This window comes from Henckelia pumila, unplaced genomic scaffold (genome assembly GCF_033568475.1).
Source record: "Henckelia pumila isolate YLH828 unplaced genomic scaffold, ASM3356847v2 CTG_461:::fragment_3, whole genome shotgun sequence".
Classification (NCBI taxonomy): Eukaryota; Viridiplantae; Streptophyta; class Magnoliopsida; order Lamiales; family Gesneriaceae; genus Henckelia; species Henckelia pumila.
Window position 1 is genome coordinate 1,834,620 of NW_027331831.1, and position 18,627 is coordinate 1,853,246.

Here is an 18,627-nt window from a genome sequence, read left to right on the forward strand (position 1 = left end):
ATGAACCTATGGCAGAACGCCAAAGTTCTTATATTTATCAATATTAATGTCTGTCCAATAAATTTTGCAGCGGAAGAAATTCAATTTTCTCGAGAATGTAACCGAATAAATTAAATGCATTCATATGTTTTTTCTTCTCTATCTATATTTCATTTAGTTCGGAATTTAAGGTTTGATGGGTGACACATACCTCAAATCAGCTAAGGTTTGTTGTCCAAACAAGGTTTCCATTTCCGACTTGATAAATTTTAAATTAGTAGTAAGTACCATTTACTTTGGAAGCAACCTTTATTTCATTAATATTTAAAATTGAAATTTTTTAAGGGTGCAATCTCTGACCCTTTTTGCTACAAAAAAAATAAAAATAAAAATCTATAGTTTATTGATGAGTGGCATATAGCCATATACCAACAAAATTTTCCTTCACAATTTTGACATTATTTCAATATAATGTAAGCTCGGGATGAATTCAAAACTTTTCTCCACTCGACTCAAATTAAAATTCTATAGTTTGAACATGAATCGAATATTTATTCGATTCAGCTCGATTTACGCAGTCCAACATAATCTATATAAATGCAAATATGATCCATTTCAAGATTTTATTTCAATGGAGCCAATGTATTTCCTTGCCTTGTGTTTCATGTTGAACAATCTTTCAAGAAAATCATCGTAATGTACACAGCTCGAACAAACCTTTAACACCACAAATATGTGGCAACATTTAGCTGAAAAAATCATGGAATCAATGGAAAATAATACCAAAAGAAAAAAGAATGAGATTCTACAATTAGTTGGGTCTAATTTCAATCGGAAGCAATGGAGATCTGACCACTAGAAATGCTGCCGTGGCTATCATCACACAGAGCCAATGCTCGTTCCAAGTTAACGACAATGTCAGTCATGGTAGGCCTATCTTTTCCTTCCAAATGCACACAATGCATAGCCGTGTAAGCCACCAGCTCCACAGCCTCGGATTCGTTCGTCTCCGGTGGACCAACTCTTGGATCCAAAATCTTAGCCAATTCTCCGGCCATAATCAACGGCACTGCATAATCCACCACGCTGATCGGTGAACCTTCTCCATTCTTGAATATAGCCCTCTTCCCTGTCAAAAGTTCCAACAACACGACCCCTAAGCCGTAAACATCGCTCTTTGTTGTCAATACGTTTAATCCATAATATTCGGGATCAATGTATCCTACTGTGCCGGCAGCCTTCATCGGCCTATAGTCACTGTCATTTTCAGGCCCCATTAAAGATAATCCGAAATCAGACACTCTTGCTGTCCAGTTTGAGTCAAGTAATATGTTTGAAGACTTGATGTCACGATGAATAATGGGTGGCACGGCGTAGTTGTGGAGGTACTCGATCCCACGAGAGGCATCTAGTGCAATCTTGATCCTCATTTTCCAAGAATTCACGATGCTACTGCTCTTTTCAGCGTTGCTCTTGTCATGCAAATGATAATGAAGCGCCCCATTCTTCATATACTCATAAACCAACAGCCTTTCATCCCTTTCATCACAATAACCAACCAACCTAACCAAATGCTTGTGGTGTAGCCTTGATAAGAAGGAAATTTCCGACTCAAACGCGCTCTCCTTTTCTTGAAATTTCTTTGTTTTTGGCCCTGTTTCACTTCTTTTTATAGCAACTTCACGGCCATCATGCAATTTCCCTTTGTAAACGACCCCGAAACTCCCTTCACCAATCTTGTTCTCCAACGAAAAGTTATTAGTGGCAGCGACAAGGTCGGAAAACAAGAACTCCTCCCCCCTATCCATGTGTTTGGAAGACGGTCCACTCCTCTGGCGCCTCATAAGGATCGAGGCCTGGCGCCTAAGAGTGGATGATCTCGAAGGCGGACTACTACTAGATTGTTGAGCGCCATTAGCTACACCAATTGTTGGCTGCACAGAATTATGAATCTTCTTCTTGCCGAAACAGACTCCAGTCCACAAACAATAAATCACAGAACAAATGCCCCCAAGGCCCCCCACCGATCCAACAATAACGAGAACAAGTAAACCCGTTGTAAGCCCTTTAGAACGAGAAGATCTAATAACAATCACCGGTGGTTCTGGTGATGGAACTGGCGGTATCGAAACAGGAATATCACAAGGTCTACAAATATTGCCATTTCCGGAACAAAGTGTTTGAGATTCAGGATATACATTACATGGACAAGAAGTATCCACACATGGCCCTGGAAGAGTCTTTAGCAAAGGCAGTTCAACCCCTGAAGAATGGAACTGATTAGGCCAACCAGCACCCCAACAAATCACTGAAAAATTGCTAGTTGTTAATCCACATGTAAAATTCAACCCTGCAACTATGAATTCGAAAGAGACCCCATCAGTAATATTACTTGAATATTCACCATTCCCACCCCAACAAGTAACTGTTCTATTCAATCTTCTGATTGCACAACTGTGATTTGCCCCCAAAGCCAGGCCTCTGTATTGGTATGCCGAATTCGAGGGCACATCCAATTGACCATTATCATTATTACCTTTACAGATAACGAATCCTGAATCATCTATTCCACAAGCATGTCTTCCACCAACCTGAATGTTCAACATTGAGGAATTTGCAAATTGAGATTGAATTGAAGAAGAAATATCATTGCTCCCCCAGCAAAGAACCCGATTGCTGCTCTTCAAAACTCCACAAGAAAATCCAATCCCAGATGAAATTACATCAAATTGTAAATTCCCAGATGAAGAAACCATATTTCCCCGCCAGCAAACTGCGTTTTCCGATGCAGTGACATTCGTTAACGCGCAAATTTGAGTGTCACCAATGGTGAGAGAAGTCAATAAAGCCGTGGTGCTGTCGTAAATTCTCTTCGGGCTGAAGGTGGTGTTCCAGCATAGAAGACTAAAACCTCCTGAGCGAACGCCACAAAGGGTGTCTCTTCCACCGGCTACGGCGTCGAATGGGACGGTGGGTAGGATCGGCGGAAGAAGCTGGCCATCCCGCCAGCATTGGACTCTCTGGATGGGTTGCGACGCCACTATGCTGCAGATAGTGGTAGCGGAGCCGTAGACCACAGCAAGTGTGGAGCCAGAGCCGCCGAGTGCATGGGCCCATCGCGGCAGTGAGGAGACGGCGGCGAGGAGGAGAATTATGGTAGCGGCGGCGGTGACGGCTGTGGAAGGTGTCGTCATGAAAGGGGCGTTGTAATCTGAGGGTGGTGTTGCCCCCTCATCTCATCTGTAGAGAGAGAAAGGGAAATGTTGTAGAGAGAGAAATAAGAGTGTGTGAGGTTCGTGTACGTGTACATAAGCGGATAGTGTCAGTACGCATTCACATCTTCGTAGCTGTAGAATGGTCGCATGCTTTAACATTATATTTCCCTTTTTTTTTTTGGTAATAATGTCAACTTACTATTATTCAATTATGTAATATTTTATAGTCCTAAATACAAATAAAGAGAAGTAGATTCTGTGGGAGAGGATGTGACGAATTTAACACATCGATCGCTTCGACTGATAGTTTATAATAAAAAAAGTAATATTTTTGATATCACAAGTTTATTTGTTTGTAAATCATGTCAAGTAATAGATATGTCTCACAAAATTAATATGTTTCAATTTTATAGTCTCGTATGAGTTTTTGTGAATAAATAAAGACTCTGCATCCATAACTAAAATGAAAAAGAATACTTTTTGATATTGAAAAAAATACATTTCATGATTGTGTGACAGAGAATTTGGTTTGAATTTGTTTTACAAAAAATGGCAAAATCATACATACTATGATCACTTTTATTTGGGACGAATGAAAAAATAAATATTCTTCGTCTAAATCATTTAAGCTATATCTGAATAACTAAATTTTTATAATGAAATATTTTAAAATGCATGTGTATTATGTGTGCCTAATATACCGGTATGTGCAAGTGTAAAGGTAAGGAGAAGATTAGACTTTAGAGTATTTATTAGTATTAAATTAATTTGGAAAACATATATAGTGGGCACAATGCTGTTTAATTTTTGCCGCAATACAGTTGGGGGGGCTTTCTTTAAAAAAAAAAAGAAAAATTAATATAGAGCATGCGTAACCATAGCCTTGAATGTTGAATGTCGCCACGGTTGACTATCATGAATTAAGCTTTTTAAAAAATAAATAAATCTCTGTCAAATTAAATTAAATACATATGATGTTTAATCAATCAATAATAAAATTATGGGAATCATTCAAGCGTGATTGTGTTATATGTATATCATAGTTGATATCCTATTAAGATACCCCGGGTGGCTAGGACTCGGATGATGGTATAACCCGAAAGGTTTAAGTACCCGGCAGCGTTAACTCCTCGGGACAGCGGAGCAGGTCCTAGCCCGACTATCTTTAGGAAGTGTGGTGATATCCTATTAAGATACCCCGGGTGGCTAGGACCCGGATGATGGTATAACCCGAAAGGTTTAAGTACCCGGCAGCATTAACTCCTCGGGACAGCGGAACAGGTCCTAGCCCGACTATCTTTAGGAAGTGTGGTGATATCCTATTAAGATACCCCGGGTGGCTAGGCCCCGGATGATGGTATAAGCCGGAAGGTTTAAGTACCCGGCAGCATTAACTCCTCGGGACAGCGGAGCAGGTCCTAGCCCGACTATCTTTAGGAAGTGTGGTGATATCCTATTACGATACCCTGGGTGGCTAGGCCCCGGATGATGGTATAACCCGGAAGGTTTAAGTACCCGAAAACATTAACTCCTCGGGACAGCGAAGCAGGTCCTAGCCCGACTATCTTTAGGAAGTGTGGTGATATATCCCGGGTGGCTAGGACCCGGGGAATACCCCGGATGATGGTATAACCCGAAAGGTTTAGGTACCCGGGCCATAGGCCTGGGAAGCCCTGGAGATCCTGGGAAGACGAAAGAAGCCCGGATAAAAATAGGGGAGCCAGGAATCTAGGAATAACCCTTCGGAGGGTAGAAAAGGAAGGAAAGTTGGTGGGACCCGAGTTTTTCTATTCTTAGGGCCAGAAACAGCCACGTCTACTTAGAGTATGTCAGGTTCAAATCACAGACCAAATCATTACTAACCACGTTCCAACGGAGTGGGCTCTTTCCAGAAATTACGGGGTGTCTAAATCACACGTGGTAACCATATCATCCTCCTGCAGGCTGTCAGTGAGCCCATACCCGATAATCATTGAGGGCTCGGGCAGACGAGTATAAAAAACCTAGGGAGAATCTCTCGAGAGGCATCATCATAATTCCGCACGCACTCAATCACTCTCTCAAATATCTGTATAAACTTCTTTTCCAAACCAACAAGGCACTCGCCTATCTTCTCATCTGGGAATTTACCCATTTCCGGGTACTCATTTTATGATAAACGCATTATTGGCGCCGTCTGTGGGAAAGTGAGTTCAAGGCGTAGATATGACCATCATTGATGATCCAGAAAGCTCTCATCGAGCAGTGGCCGCAATTCAAGAACAAATGAATGCTATGGTGGATGCTGCTGTACAAAGAATCATGGCAATACAGCAAGAAGGAGGAAAGGATGGCCAAGGAAAGGAGAATGAAAAAGGATTAGAATGAGAAAAAGAACAGGAGTTGAGGCCCGAAAAAGAGAAGAGCAAAGGCATAAACTTGGAAGAGGAGGGAAACTCGCATGCTGGGTCTTCAAATATCACTATGGCGGGAGAGTTGGAGATGCTGAAACAAAAAATACAAAAGCTGGAGAACACAGACCCGCGGGAATCTTCGCGGGTCAAAAGCTTGGGCTACCCTTTTTCCCCGGAGATCATTGGGGAGCCACTGCCGGTCTATTTCAAGTCTGCCAAAATCAAGGAATATGATGGTAGCACCGATCCCGAGGAGCATGTGACTCGGTTTGAAAATGTGGCCATGTTACATTGTTATGGCGATCAAATTAAGTGCAAGGTATTTCTGACTACCTTGGTGGACTCTACTCAAAGGTGATTCAAAAACTTGGAAGAAGGTAGTATTAAGGCTTTCAAAGAATTCCGGGAAGTCTTTTTACAACACTTCAGCAGTAGCAAGCGATATAAAAAAACTACTCTTAGCCTTTTTGAGATAAAGCAGTCGAACGAGGAGTCTCTGAGAGCTTATATTAAAAAGTTCAATAGAGTGGCCTTGGAAGTACCTGCGTGTGCACCGAAAACCAAAATCACCTCTTTCACACAGGAACTTAAAGAGGGAGAATTCTTCCGGTCTTTAGTCAAGAGGGCTCCCCGATACTTTGAGGACCTCTTGGCTTGAGCTGAGAAATATATCAACATGGAGGAAGCCCAGCGGCAGAAGAGGGAGAAAGACAATAAGGAAGCACACAGGGAGAAGGGAAACCAGAGTAATCCGAAAAGAAGAAGGCCGGATCAACCAGGGAGGCTTGCCACCTATGCTCCTCACAGGATAACCCGGGATCGAGAGATTCATCTATGTGAGGAGAATGCCCAGTCGTTGCATCCAAAAAGGCCAGGAAAATATTGCTCGATACATCGGGTAAACACCCATGACACCAGTGAGTGCCGGAGGCTCATATCAGAGCCAGGACAGTCTATACCAGAGGAAGCAAGGCATTTGGAGAAAAATCAGCGGGGACGTCCCTGGGTGCCACGGCTCGACATCACACGGGCCAATAAGCCCGACCCTCCGAAAACCCGGGAGATGACACCTCGAAGGCCAGACAAAGAACCCCGAGAGGGATCTTCTAAAGGGGTGATCAACATGATTTCGGGAGGATCCACTGATGGGGACTCTAATAGGGCTCGAAAATCTTGGAGTAAAAAAGAAATCCTGGGAATCGAGGCCCGGAGGCTGGACCCCAGCCCAATCATTACATTTGGGCCGGGGGATTTGGAAGGAGTGTGTCTGCCTTACAACGACGCTTTACTTATCCGGGCTCAAGTTGCTAACTATGACGTGAGAAAGGTGTTTATGGATTCAGGGAGTTCTGTAAATGTCATCTTCCAAGAAGCATTCGAGCAAATGGACTTACAAGGGTGTGAGATCCATCCCGTGAAAACATCTCTGTATGGGTTCGCAGGACATACCGTTCGGCCCAAGGGAGAAGTGTGGCTACCAATCACCCTGGGATCGGGTGATATAAAGAAGACTGTCATGGCCCTCATTACTGTGGTGGAAGCCCCGTCTTCCTACAATATCATCCTAGGAAGACCGACCCTAAATTCTTTTATGGTTGTCGCTTCTGCATACCACCAGAAGAACAAATTCCCGGTGGAAAATCAAGTGGGCGAGGTAAAGGGAGGATCAGCATTCCTCTCGGTGATGTTATGCGGACACCATCCGGGTGGACAATAAGAGGGCCCAGGGGACGGAGAGAAAGGACGATCCCCAGCAGGAGGAGGTATGCGCAGTGGAAGAGTTAAAAGAGGAGTATGAGGAGGTGGAGATAATGCCCGGACAGCCGGGGAAGATTGCCCGGATGGCTCGGGGTCTGGAGCCTGCTTTGGCTGAGAAATTGAAAACTTGCCTGGCCCAGAATGCGGATGTGTTTGCCTGGTCTCCCAAAGAGCTAACTGGAGTCCCGGATCATCTGGCTGAGCACAAGCTGAATATCCTCCCAGGATCCCGGCCTGTCAAGCAAAAGAAGAGACACTTTGGGGCAGAGAAGGACAAGGTCATTGCCGAACAAGTCCGGGAGCTGCTGGAAGCAGGGCACGTCAAGGAGGTACAGTTTCCTACTTGGTTGTCTAACCTGGTGCTGGTATCCAAGAGTACAGGGAAATGGAGAATGTGTATGGATTTTCGAGACTTAAACAAAGCCTGCCCCAAGGACTGCTATCCCCTGCCCCGGATTGATCAATTGGTGGATTCTACCTCCGGTTGTGAGATGCTTTGCTTTATGGATGCTTACCAAGGATAACATCAGATTCCCCTGGCTAGGGAGGACCAGGATAAGGTCAGTTTTGTTACGTCAGAAGGAACATTTTGTTATGTGGTTATGCCTTTCGGGTTAAAAAATGCAGGAGCCACCTATCAAAGGATGATGGATAAAGTCTTCCAAAATCAATTGGGCCGGAATATGGAGGTGTATGTGGATGATATTCTGGTGAATTCCAGGACCCGTGACCATTTTATTCCTGACTTGGAAGAAACCTTTGGTACCTTGCAAAGGTACGGGGTGAAGCTTAACCCGGCTAAGTGCGTGTTCGGAGTGAAAAGCGGGAAGTTCTTGGGATTTGTAGTGACCGAGAGAGGAATAGAAGTAAATCGGGAGAAGGTAAAGATCCTGAAGGAGATGCCATCACCCTCCTCCATTAGGGAGGTGCAGCGGTTGACCGGAAGAGTCACTGCCCTGTCTCGTTTCATTGCTCGGTCTGCCCATCGGAGTCATCCTTTCTTTCAGGTGTTGAGGAAGGCTCAGAGGTTCGGATGGAGTGAGGATTGTGAACGGGCTTTCCAGGAGTTGAAGGAGCATCTGGAACATCTGCCTATCTTGGTTAAGCCTGAACCAGGGGAGAGGTTATGGGTTTATATTTCCACGATAGAGTTTGTTGTAAGCACGGTGCTGATAAAGGAAGAGGGAGGAGATCAAAAGCCAGTTTATTATGTAAGCCACGCTCTGAAAGGGCCTGAGATCCGATACAGTGAAATGGAAAAGATGGCCCTGGCCCTCATCTTGACTGCCCGAAAGCTCCGGCCTTACTTCTTATCTCATCCAGTCACTGTCTTAACCAATAGCCCCTTGGGCCGGGTGATGACTCATCCGGATGCTTCAGGCCAATTGGTCAAGTGGGCAATGGAGCTGGGAGAATACGATGTAGAATACAGGCCTCGGGCAGCTATTAAGGCACAAGCTTTGTCTGACTTCCTGACCGAGGTCATCACCTTTGGTCAGGAAGAGGTGTGGAGAGTCTTTGTAGATGGGGCTAGCAATTTGGAAGGAAGCGGGGTGGGAGTAATCCTAATTTTTCCCACTCAGGAAAAAACCAAAGTTGCGATAAGGTTATCATCTTTTAGATCTAACAATGAAGCGGAGTATGAGGCAGTAATCTCAGGTTTGAAATTGGCCCGGGAGGCGGGATCAGGGAACGTAATTATGTATTCTGATTCTCAAATGGTAGTGCAGCAAGTTCAGGGAACCTTTAGCATCAGGGAGAAGAGATTACAAGAATATGTGGGGCTTATCAAGCAGCAGGGAGAAGAATTTTCTAGCTGGAGCATTGAACAAATTCCCAGGGAGCATAATGCTGAGGCAGACGCCCTAGCCAGGATGGCATCATCTATGACTTATATTGATAGCCGGGAAGTGATACAACAGTCCGGATCGGTGATGTCCATAGAAGAAAGAGCAAAAGAGGCCTTGGAGAGATCCTGGATGTCTCCCCTCGTTGAGTACCTGCAGACAGGGATCCTTCATGAGGATGAAGCACATGCCCGGAAGCTCAAAAGACAGGTAACTCGATTTATCCTGGTTAATGAAAAATTGTACCGGCGATCTTTTCAGGGTCCTTTGTTAAAGTGCCTAGCCAAGGAATTATGTACTTCAGAAAATACATGAAGGCGGAGATCACGGAGGGTCTCTGAGCTTGGCCCGGCGTACCTTGTTAGCAGGATACTTGTGGCCCACCCTGCAGCAGGATGCCCGGCAGGTAGTCAAAACGTGCGAAGGGTGCCAAAGGTTTGGAACTTCTCTCATAAACCATCGGCAGAATTACAGACGGTGTGGGCATCTTGCCCTTTTGATCAGTGGGGCATGGATATCGTGGGACCGTTCCTTACGGGCCCCGGACAAAAGAAGTTCTTACTAGTGGCGGTTGATTATTTTTCTAAGTGGGTAGAGGTTGAGCCTTTGGAAAAGATCACTGAAGAGGCTGTGCTGGGGTTTATTTGGAAGAATATTGTCTGCCGATTTGGCCTACCCCGGAAGCTCGTCTCAGACAATGGGAGGCAATTCCAGGGAAAGAAGATAAAGGATTGGTGCACATAAATGAAGGTAAAGCAGACATTCACCTCTGTAGCCTACCCCCAGGGCAACGGGCAAGCGGAAGTAACTAACAGAACCATCATCCAATATTTACAGACTCGGCTCTTTGGCGCTGTTAAGAGTTGGGTGGAAGAGTTCCCTGGTGTGCTATGGGCTTATCGTACTACCCCCAGGATGACCATAGGAGAAACATCTTTCAGCCTGGTATATGGGTCTGAGGCTGTAATTCCAGTAGAAATTGGACAGATCTCTTCCCGGGTGAAAGCCTACTCGGAAGGAGAAACCATGGACCGGGCACAAGAGTTAGACCTGATTGATGAAAAAAGAGAACGGGCCGCTATACGAATGGAAGCTTATCGGAGCAGGATAGTGAAGGCGTTCAATCAAAAGATCAAGCCCCGAGACTTCCAGATAGGAGACCTGGTGTTGAAAAAGGTTAACCCGGCAGGAGAGGTAAAAAAGCTGGAAGCAAAATGGGAAGGACCTTACAAAATAATTCGGAGGGTAGGGAGGAACGCCTGGTACTTGGAAGACAACCGGGGCAAAGTCCTACAGAGGCCCTGGAACACTGTGCATCTTAAGTCTTATTATTCTTAAAAGTGCAAGCTGACCTGTAAATTATGTGTTTGCCGGTTGTATAAATAAAAAGTATGTTTGGATCTATTGTAAACACAGAATTTAAGTACATGTGATTCACCACCCTGGTACTTTAAGAGCCCGTGGTAATGCACGAGCAATGTAAACCCAGGTGATCTACCACCCTGGTACTTTAAAAGCCCGTGGTAATGCACGAGCAAGGTAAACCCAGGTGATCTACCACCCTGGTACTTTAAGATCCCGTGGTAATGCACGAGCAAGGTAAACACAGGTGATCTACCACCCTGGTACTTTAAAAGCTCGTGGTAATGCACAAGCAAGGTAAACCCAGGTGATCTACCAACCTGGTACTTTAAGAGCCCGTGGTAATGCACGAGCAATGTAAACCCAGGTGATCTACCACCCTGTTACTTTATGAGCCCGTGGTAATGCACGAGCAATGTAAACTCAGGTGATCTACCACCCTGGTACTTTAAGAGCCCGTGGTAATGCACGAGCAATGTAAACCCATGTGATCTACCACCCTGGTACTTTAAAAGCCCGTGGTAATGCACGAACAAGGTAAACCCAGGTGATCTACCACCCTGGTACTTTAAGAGCCCGTGGTAATGCACGAGCAATGTAAACCCAGGTGATCTACCACCCTGGTACTTTAAGAGCCCGTGGTAATGCACGAGCAATGTAAACCCAGGTGATCTACCATCTTGGTACTTTAAAAGCACGTGGTAATGCACGAACAAGGTAAACCCAGGTGATCTACCACCATGGTACTTTAAGAGCCCGTGGTAATGCACGAGCAATGTAAACCCAGGTAATCTACCACCCTGGTACTTTAAAAGCCCGTGGTAATGCACGGGCAATGTAAACCAAGGTGATCTACCACCCTGGTACTTTAAAAGCCCGTGGTAAGGCACGGGCAATGTAGACCTAAGTAATCTACCCCCCCCCCCCCTGGTACTCAGGCGGGATAAATCTCAAAGTATCTCGTTTTCCCTAACCCATGATAAAGTCAGGGTCGTTGGGACTCAAGTAAACTCGATATAGGAAATCAAAAGTATCTAATCGCAAATCTACAGGAGTAAAAGAGAAGACATAGAATCAAATACACAAAGAAGAAGGCGAAAAGGAGAAACATTCATTACAACTAGAAATAACAAATGTTTTCATTACATAGGCATACAGATTATCCCTAAGCCTACTCAAAGAAAGGGACTCACGCCCTGGGCACCAAGGTTTTCTTTTCCTCCTGAGGTGTCTCTTCCCCATTCCCGGAAGAGGAAGGCAGGGAAGCAATGGCTCGGTGGATATCAGGGACTCCTTCTCGAGTTAGCCCGGATTTGTCATATTGTGCGGAACAGAGGTCGAAGCCCTGAGCAAAAAAGTCAAAAGATTTGTCTATCACAATCTTCTTGAATTCTTTGGAGGCAAGGAAAGACTCTTGCCACTGAGACTCGGTCGTCAGATATTTCTCTAGGGCGGAGGTGGCATCTTCAGCTAGCAGGCGATACATGCCGCCTCTGTCCAAGCAGAAGATAGCCCTACCTGCATGTTCTCCACCACAGCTTGACATCTCTCTATTTCCGCTTTGGCAATATCCCTCTCAGCCATAGCCTTTTGAGTCTCCTCTTTGGCCTCCCTCATTTGGGTTTGGAAAACCCGGGACATTTGCACTTGTTCCCCCTGGGCATCAGCTAGCCTCTTCTTCCACTCCTTTTGCGCCTGAGTAGCCTCCGCCCGGGAGCTCTCTAAAGCAGAGCGCAGGGAACCCATCTCTGCTTCATGCATCTCCTGTATGCTTGCCGCTCTGTAGTGACCCGCGCCGTGATCATCTACTAATCAGAACTTAAGCATGCAATTAATCAATAAAATAATCTTGATCAGAGAAGCTGCGGAATTAAAGTAAGTCAAATACCAGGTAAGCAAAACCTAGTGGTCAACCCCACTATCCAGCCTTGGTCACCACCTAACCTCCCTGTATCCGGGAGAACTACCTGCATCTGCCCCATGGAATAGGGCATCCAGCCAACAGAAAATAACCGGAAGTGAGCCTAACATGCTCAGTACGAGAGTATGAGTATACACTATTATATGTGCATGAATGCAAATGAACTGGGTATCAAGACACGAGATCAAGAATATCTTATAGAGAATAACTTGGGCCTTGGTATGTACCACGCTGAGCTATCACTACAGGAGGTGACAGACATACCTAGATGCCCTGATGGTGACCTAACACATGCCCACGTGTCCAACCAAATATCAGTGACCTGACATATGCTCAAGTGTCCAACTAATATTGGTGACCTGACACGAGCCTATGTGTCCAACCATCTACTAACAAGGTAAATATCCCAATACCGGATATCACAAGGATACAAGCTCAATATGCTCATGTATGCAACATACAGTCATGACATGCTATATATAAAGGCATATAAAACATGCAATCACATAATCCATGCAAACACATAATACATGCATACTCAATCTGGATATCTCGAATAATACTTCCGTACCTTACTAAGGCAGACCCTAGAAGCACTCATCTAGGTTCAAGCCTACCATGCAACACTACAACATAAATACCCATGCATTACCTAGCATGCCAAACATCACCTACTAGGCTCTAAAAGTCTTAATTAAACTATAGTCTACTCCCTATTTACTATAGGGAACCAAAGCCATAACTTCTTCTGTCGTCAGTCCGCTGATGTTGCATGCCACAGAGCCTGGGCATAGCCTAGCTACGACCCCTGGACGCCTCGCCAGAGCTCCGCCGCCTGGCTGCTACTGCGGACACTGTCCGCTAAAAAATATACTATTTCCTACTCCAACTCTTAAAGAAAGAGTCCCGAAGCCCTTAAATAGAGCAATTACCGGTAAAGGAGAGGAAAATTGTGCCTTCAAAATGAGGATTTCGGACCCCTATTTACAGGCGAAGTTCGGACGGTCCGAACTGCCACTTGTCCGAGCCTTTAAGACATCTGTCTCTGCTGAGTTCGGACGGTCCGAACTCGGGTTTGGAGGGCCCGAACTGTTCAAAGGGCCCGAAGTGGTTCGGAGGGCCCGAAGTGGTCCGTGTGCTCCGAACTGTTTTGGTCCTTCCGAAGTCATTTTTGGACCCCCGGGACCTACCCCACCATTTTCGGACGTTTCGGATCTGATATTCCACTTATTTTCACCAAATAAGGACTCCTTAAACATGTTTTGACACTTTTAAAATTATATGTCATTTTATAACATGTTTAAAATCACTAAATCTTGTAAAATGGAACCAGGCTACTTCATTCTCCCCCTACTTAAGATATTTCGTCCTCGAATAATCTTAAGTACTGAATGCAGTAAAATACTGAATAAACATATTTTATTCAAACTGATTCATTTTATAAGTTACAATCTGAAAATACGACAATTCAGAATAACTCTGGATAATCTGTACGCATACGACTCTCAAGTTCCCAAGTGGTCTCCTCAGTGCCTCGGCGCTGCCACTGAACTAGAACAAGAGGAATGGTTTTGTTGCGTAACACCTTATCCTTATGACCTATGACACGCAAAGGTCTCTCTACATATGTCAAATCAGTATCCAACTGTACTTCAGACGGCTGTAAGATATGAGACTCATCTGTCACATACCGTCGTAACAGTGAAACATGGAACACGTCGTGAATACTTGACAAATACGACGGTAACGCCAACCTGTAAGCCAGATCTCCAACACTTTCCAGAATCTCAAATGGACCAATGTACCTAGGAGATGGCTTACCCTTGAGACCGAATCTCAAAATCCTGCGAAATGGTAAGACTTTCAGGAATAATTTTTTACTCTCCTCAAACTGTAAAGGTCTGCGCTTGACATTCGCATAGCTAGCCTGTCGATCCTGAGCAACCTCAATTCTCTTCTTGATTTTCCCAACAATATCAAAAATCTGTTGGACTAACTCTGGTCCCTCTATCTGTCGCTCCCCAACTTCTTTCCAGAACAGAGGAGTACGACAACGTCGCCCGTACAATGCCTTAAACGGAGGCATCCCAATACTGCGATGGTAACTGTTGTTGTACGTGAATTCAATCAATGACAACTGATCTTGCCATGCTGGACCAAAATCCACATAACATGCTCGCAACATGTCTTCAAGAGTACGGATCATGCGCCCTGACTGTCCGTCAGTCTCTGGGTGATATGTTGTACTCAAACTAAGAGTAGTACCAATAGCGCGATGAATACTCCCCCAAAACCTGGAAGTAAACCTGAGGTCTCGATCACTGACAATGCTCACAGGCACTCCGTGCAATCGAATAATCTCCTGGATGTACAACCGTGTCATTATGTCAAAACTAAAGTCCCGATTATAAGGAATGAAATGTGTTGACTTGGTGAGTTGGTCCACCACAACCCAGATAGCATCATAATTTCCTCGAGCTCACCGGTAAATGGGTCACGAAGTCCATCATGATTAACTCTCATTTCCACTCAGGAATGGATAAACTGTGAAACAATCTTCCAGGTCGTCGGTGCTCTGCCTTGACTTGCTGACACACCAAACATCTAGAAATATAGAGATACACACTCCTTTTCATTCCTTTCCACTAGAAAGAACCTCGTACGCAAATCTTTGTATACCAAAAGGGTTCTCATGCTTTATGACTAACACTTGTCATAACACCTGTGACAACATCGTTGTCCAAAATTCTTGATTTCCTGAATCCCTCAGGTTCTTTTCTTGGAAATATTAATACAAATATTCTTATTGACTCAAAAGTCGATTAGTACTATATCTAGTACTAAGATAATGACATCTATCTCATAACTTGAGATAACATCTGAAAATGAGAATATTGATTATCCTACCACGGATAACAATTCCTTGCTGAATTCTGACTTACGCTTTTAGATGAACAAAATTGTTTCATCATTCTTTGGCAAAGTCCTTAAAACAAAACAATCTAGCTAACCCCTGATTCAATCTCATTGAATCAGACTTATAAATGACCTAACGCATCCAATAGACATCCCAAAAAATTGGTGATAACAATCCCGCTGGATCTGATAACCTTAGATCTAAGCTGCTATACTTTTTCCATGTCTAAAGACTTGATGCTATCATGTTAGTATTCATTAAAATTCAAACACTTGCTAGATCAATTTCTGACACTGAAGTCCGAGAATTACTGCAAATCATTCTTGAGAACTAAATATCTGAGTACTATACTCATCTTATCAGTCTACCAAAAAGTGAACAATTTCAATCGTTCTTTATGCAAAAGAATATTTAGCTCCCCCATCACGGGGTTATAACATCTTTATCTACCTCAGACAAATAATTGAAAATAGTCATTGGGCACCAAACTTGCACCAATTTAACTAACCATTTCAAAACATACATGAACACCTAAGTGCTCAGCTTTCACTATCCAAGTGAATTCTCATAATGACGAATCCATGCTGTAACTTAGCAGGCTCATGACATCTGTCAATAGAATCGAGTATCTTTTCAAGGTTATCAAACTGACACCAAATTATATTTTAACGTAACTGTTGCAATGATCTTCAGACTGAGTAAATTTTTCATCCCCTTCTGAAGTACAAAAGACTTCCAGAATATCAATGGAATTATACTCTCTCATGTCTATCGTTGATCACAGTTCACGTCTCTCAGTATAAGTCATCACAGTGCCCTGATAAAATTCTTCTTTGCTTGACAATCCATTAGTCGAATTCCAATTCTTATAAGAAAACTTACCTAAGTAAACTCATCACTTAGAATTTTCTGTTCATTTCGTAATCAAGATCCTGATTACTAATATACCTCTGATAGAATCAGACAATAATGGTAAAACCTCCTGGTTCTCCCCAAGTATCACGTGCGAGAACTACCCGTCCAAAATATTCATCGTCAAGGAATCATTTCCAAGACTATTCTGTCCACGGAAACCAAAGTCTGTATCTCTGATGAAGTCAGACGATAACTCAAATCCATTGGAACTAATCCAGTACCAAGTATAATTCCAGAAGACTCAAATAAATTCTGAATATTTTCCTGATAGTTATATCCATTTCTATGACTGTACATACAACGAGACTGAGGTAAGTCTTCCTATAATGCCAAACTGGAACAAAAGAATCCTTCCAGAATACACCGACATAAGGTCGCACTTACTATACCATCTCGAAACCCGACAGTCAAGAGCACCCTGACATAACTCATCCCTGAGTCTCTGATATTATGCAACATTCCTATCTGGACCAAAATCATTGGTCAAGGAAAAATTCTCTGTAGAGGCACAACTCAAATCCCGAGTCTGCAAGCATCTGATAATTAATTCCTGTTAAATATCAATTCAACTAATCTCCTGGATTAAATCTCGAAATCACAAATCAAGATTAAAACTTGTCTACTCAGAACAATTACTTGTCAAGGAAAAATCCATTCCAAGACTGTTCTGACAACGGAACATCTTTATCTCAAACAGACGATAACTAAACCTTGGTACCACACCTGGTATCTGTCCTATCCAAAGCCACACCCTGTTGTGATTGTTGCCAAATTTCCAGACTAAGTAACATTTCCTATATAGTCCCTGGAGTACAAGGCCTCCAAAACAACCTCTGAAGTATGAAAACTTCCAGAGTAATACCGACTAAGGTCGCGCTTTCTCACGTCTAGTACTGGTCACAATCCACAACTCTTGGTATTACTTAGTATGTCCTCCTGATGAAAATTCCATCACCTCTGGAAAACACTTGGTTTACTAGAATATTCTAGGTAAAATATCTAAAACTATTCATTGAAAACATGCAAAATCCCAAGTACTTATTAAAACAATGATCAGTCTTTTATTCAAAATAACTAAGTTAATCTCAAAGATAACAACACTTGAACCATAAATCCAGGTTCTAATATAATCTTTATTACAATCCCATATAATACATAACTTAATCAAAAGATTACACTGAAAGATGTACAATACAACAATAACTGAGTACATCAAATACTTAAATCTTTAATACATCTGATTACAACTGAAATACTATTTACAACAAAATACAGTATTTAAATTCCTGCGGAAGTCTTTCATTCCGTCTACTGATCTTAAACATGAAGTTTCCCATCTGCTACTCATGTCAGCAGAACTTCTTCATCTCAAGATCTAAAAGATAAAATCTAGCTAATCTACCGGATCCTTCCAATATTGTTGGGTTCCTTATCTGGTAGATGAGACAAGCTTTTCCCGTCAGTCTCTCCAACTACTAGTGGAGAGTCTTCCGGGGTGGCTTCCTTGGTCGACTCAGAATGGATGACTACATGTCACACATTCCGTTCAACCTGGAGAAGTGTCTGGCGTTGAAAACTGGATCTTCTTTTCCATCTCCATCCTGCTGAGATCCACATAATACGATCCTCTGTTGCTAACCATGGCAATGACGATCTTGGAAAAGCCTAGACATCCTGCTATTCCAATTCCTGATACTGCTATCGTCATTGAAACCAAATTGTAATCCTACAAAGGATAACCCAAAATCAATATTATGTCCCAATGAATGTTATTGCATGCTCTGATACCATAAATGTAGTGACCCGCGCCGTGATCACATACTAATCAGAACTTAAGCATGAAATTAATCAATAAAATAATCTTGATCAGAGAAGCTGCGGAATTAAAGTAAGTCAAATACCAGATAAGCAAAACCTAGTGGTCAACCCTGCTATCCAGCCTTGGTCACCACCTAACCTCCCTGTATCCGGGAGAACTACCTGCATCTGCCCCATGGAATAGGGCATCCAGCCAACATAAAATAACCGAAAGTGAGCCTAACATGCTCAGTACGAGAGTATGAGTATACACTATTATATGTGCATGAATGCAAATGAACTGGGTATCAAGACACGAGGTCAAGAATATCTGATAGAGAATAACTTGGGCCTTTGTATGAACCACGCTGAGCTATCACTACAGGAGGTGACAGACATACCTAGATGCCCTGATGGTGACCTAACACATGCCCACGTGTCCAACCAAATATCAGTGACCTGACACGAGCCCATGTGTCCAACTAATATTGGTGACCTGACACGAGCCTATGTGTCCAACCAT

At 43.4% G+C, this 18,627-nt stretch overlaps 2 protein-coding genes across 2 annotated transcripts; one reads left to right on the forward strand and one right to left on the reverse strand.

Moving 5' to 3' along the window:
* Window positions 1–617: 617 nt before the first annotated feature.
* On the reverse strand, window positions 618–3,297 carry LOC140871644 (putative serine/threonine-protein kinase-like protein CCR3). Its single transcript, XM_073274252.1, has one exon. It carries the CDS (start codon window positions 3,171–3,173, stop codon window positions 807–809), a length of 2,367 nt encoding a protein of 788 aa, XP_073130353.1. The 5' UTR covers window positions 3,174–3,297; the 3' UTR covers window positions 618–806.
* Window positions 3,298–8,028: 4,731 nt separating this feature from the next.
* LOC140871478 (uncharacterized) lies at window positions 8,029–9,936 on the forward strand. The gene is made up of 3 exons (XM_073274010.1): window positions 8,029–9,402; window positions 9,497–9,598; window positions 9,697–9,936. The coding sequence occupies exons 1-3, from the start codon at window positions 8,029–8,031 to the stop codon at window positions 9,934–9,936; spliced, it is 1,716 nt and encodes a 571-aa protein (XP_073130111.1).
* The last annotated feature ends 8,691 nt before the right edge of the window (window positions 9,937–18,627 follow it).